The sequence below is a fragment of the Echinops telfairi genome, unplaced genomic scaffold (genome assembly GCF_000313985.2).
Source record: "Echinops telfairi isolate 266 unplaced genomic scaffold, ASM31398v2 ScPeMD7_7424;HRSCAF=8462, whole genome shotgun sequence".
Taxonomy (NCBI): Eukaryota; Metazoa; Chordata; class Mammalia; order Afrosoricida; family Tenrecidae; genus Echinops; species Echinops telfairi.
Genome location: NW_022111324.1, coordinates 45,861,679 through 45,863,360, shown reverse-complemented (window position 1 = coordinate 45,863,360; position 1,682 = coordinate 45,861,679). Strand labels below are relative to the sequence as shown.

General features: G+C 63.0%; 1 protein-coding gene across 1 annotated transcript in view; it reads right to left on the bottom strand.

Moving 5' to 3' along the window:
• IGFN1 (immunoglobulin like and fibronectin type III domain containing 1) overlaps positions 1–1,682 on the bottom strand; it is a 41,774-nt gene that overhangs the window by 19,858 nt on the left and 20,234 nt on the right. Inside the window, exon 11 of the mRNA XM_030887804.1 lies at positions 1,219–1,270. Within this exon, the coding sequence (XP_030743664.1) occupies positions 1,219–1,270 (52 nt within the window). The remainder of the gene's footprint in view (positions 1–1,218; positions 1,271–1,682) is intronic.

Here is a 1,682-nt window from a genome sequence, read left to right as displayed (position 1 = left end):
CGGGGTTGTCTGAGGCCGGGCCACCTGTCACTCCAAAGGCCTGTGGTCTCAGCCTTGATGCTAATAGTGCCCCCTGCTCCCCTCTGACCTGCTTCCCAGTCATGGGAAGCCTGGAAGATTCCAGAGTCTTCTGTCCCAGGCAAGGCCCCAACTGTCTCCTGGGCATCCTTGCCACCCAAGCCCTGTCCCCTGAGCTCCCGACGGCCCCCTTCCCAGTCCCTGAGGCCTCCAGATCCAGTTTCATGGCCTCTTCCCTCAGCCATTGGGCCTCTATCATCTGCTTTGTGTGGTGATTCTTGTACTTGGGTCTCAGGGCTCAGTGACCCCTGAACTTTGGCCTCAGGACTTCGGCACCCAGGGAATTCTCTGCCATCTGGTATTGATGGCTCCTGGACACCCTGGTCTCCACGTGTCTGTCCCGGAGACGGCCCTGGCCACCCTGCTTTCCCCTGGGCAGAGACCCTGCCTCCCTGAGAGTCCCAGGACCCAGGGCCCATTCCTGCCTTGGGGCCAGAGCCTCCTCCTCCAGGAGATCCCTGGGACCCAGCACCTCCTGCCCTACAGTTGTCTCTAGTACTGAGACCCCACACAGCCCCTGCCTCTCCTCTCTCCCTCCCTTTTCCTGCCAGCTCATCCAAACCACCCTCCGGAGACACCTCCATCCCCTGCCCTCGTCCTAGGAGGGCCCTCCTTTGTGCCCCAGCCCCCCGCTGAGGGTCCCAGCAACACTCCTGGCCCTGTCTGTCCTCTCCGCGTCCACCGCTTTCCCAGCTGCCTCCCAGGCCCCCAGCCCCCCAGTCTCCTGAGGCCCCAAAGCACCTGTCCCCACCCCTGCCTCTGCTGTGACCTGCCTGCGGTCCCTCCTGGAGCCCCACCCCTGCTTCTGGGCCATCTTCCTCTGGTGGGAGCGCCCCCAGAAGGCATCCACCCCAGCCTCCCTGTCTGCAGAGCCGGTGCTCCCCAGGAAGAATGGCTCTGCCACCTTCTGCTTCAGCGAAGCCCTCTCTCGCCTGCCCAGGGCCCCGCGCAGACGCACTGGTCCCCTCACGCTCCACCATGGAGTGGCCAGGCCCACTGAGACCCCCTCTCTCTTGGAGCCCTGTGAGCTGAAGCCCAGCTCCCTTGGGGGAGACCCCCACAGATCCCTGCTCTCTGGGTCGCCCTCCTTCCCTGTTGACCCCGCCCGAGTCTCCTGCTTCTGGGGCCTGGGCTCCTGGCACCTGAAGCTTGTAGTCAGCACTGGCAGTCACATGGCTCTGCTCCTTCCCAGCTTGGGTCAGGCAGTGTTTTCATGGGACAGCGAGGTCCCCACAGAGGAGAGAGAGAGAGAGAGAGAAGAAAACTTGAACACCCATGACATCCAGCCCAGCCGCCTGTCTGGACCCCAGATGCTATGCCCAACCCTCAGTCTCCCCAGCAGGGAAACTACATGAAACACAAGCCAGGATGTGTCCACTGAGGCATGGACAGGCCATACCCCCACCCAGCCCTGTGCCACAGCCCACTGCGCACAGCTGCCCCCTGGTGGACTGGAGAGAACCAGAAGCCACTAGTCACCTGCTTCTCCAACTGCCACAGGAAGTGCCTGGGTTTGAATAGCTTCGCTCACTCTAGCGGCCACTCCACAGCTTCCTAGGACCCCAGCCCTGAATTCCAGTACCCGGGAAAGTGGTGGTGGGGGC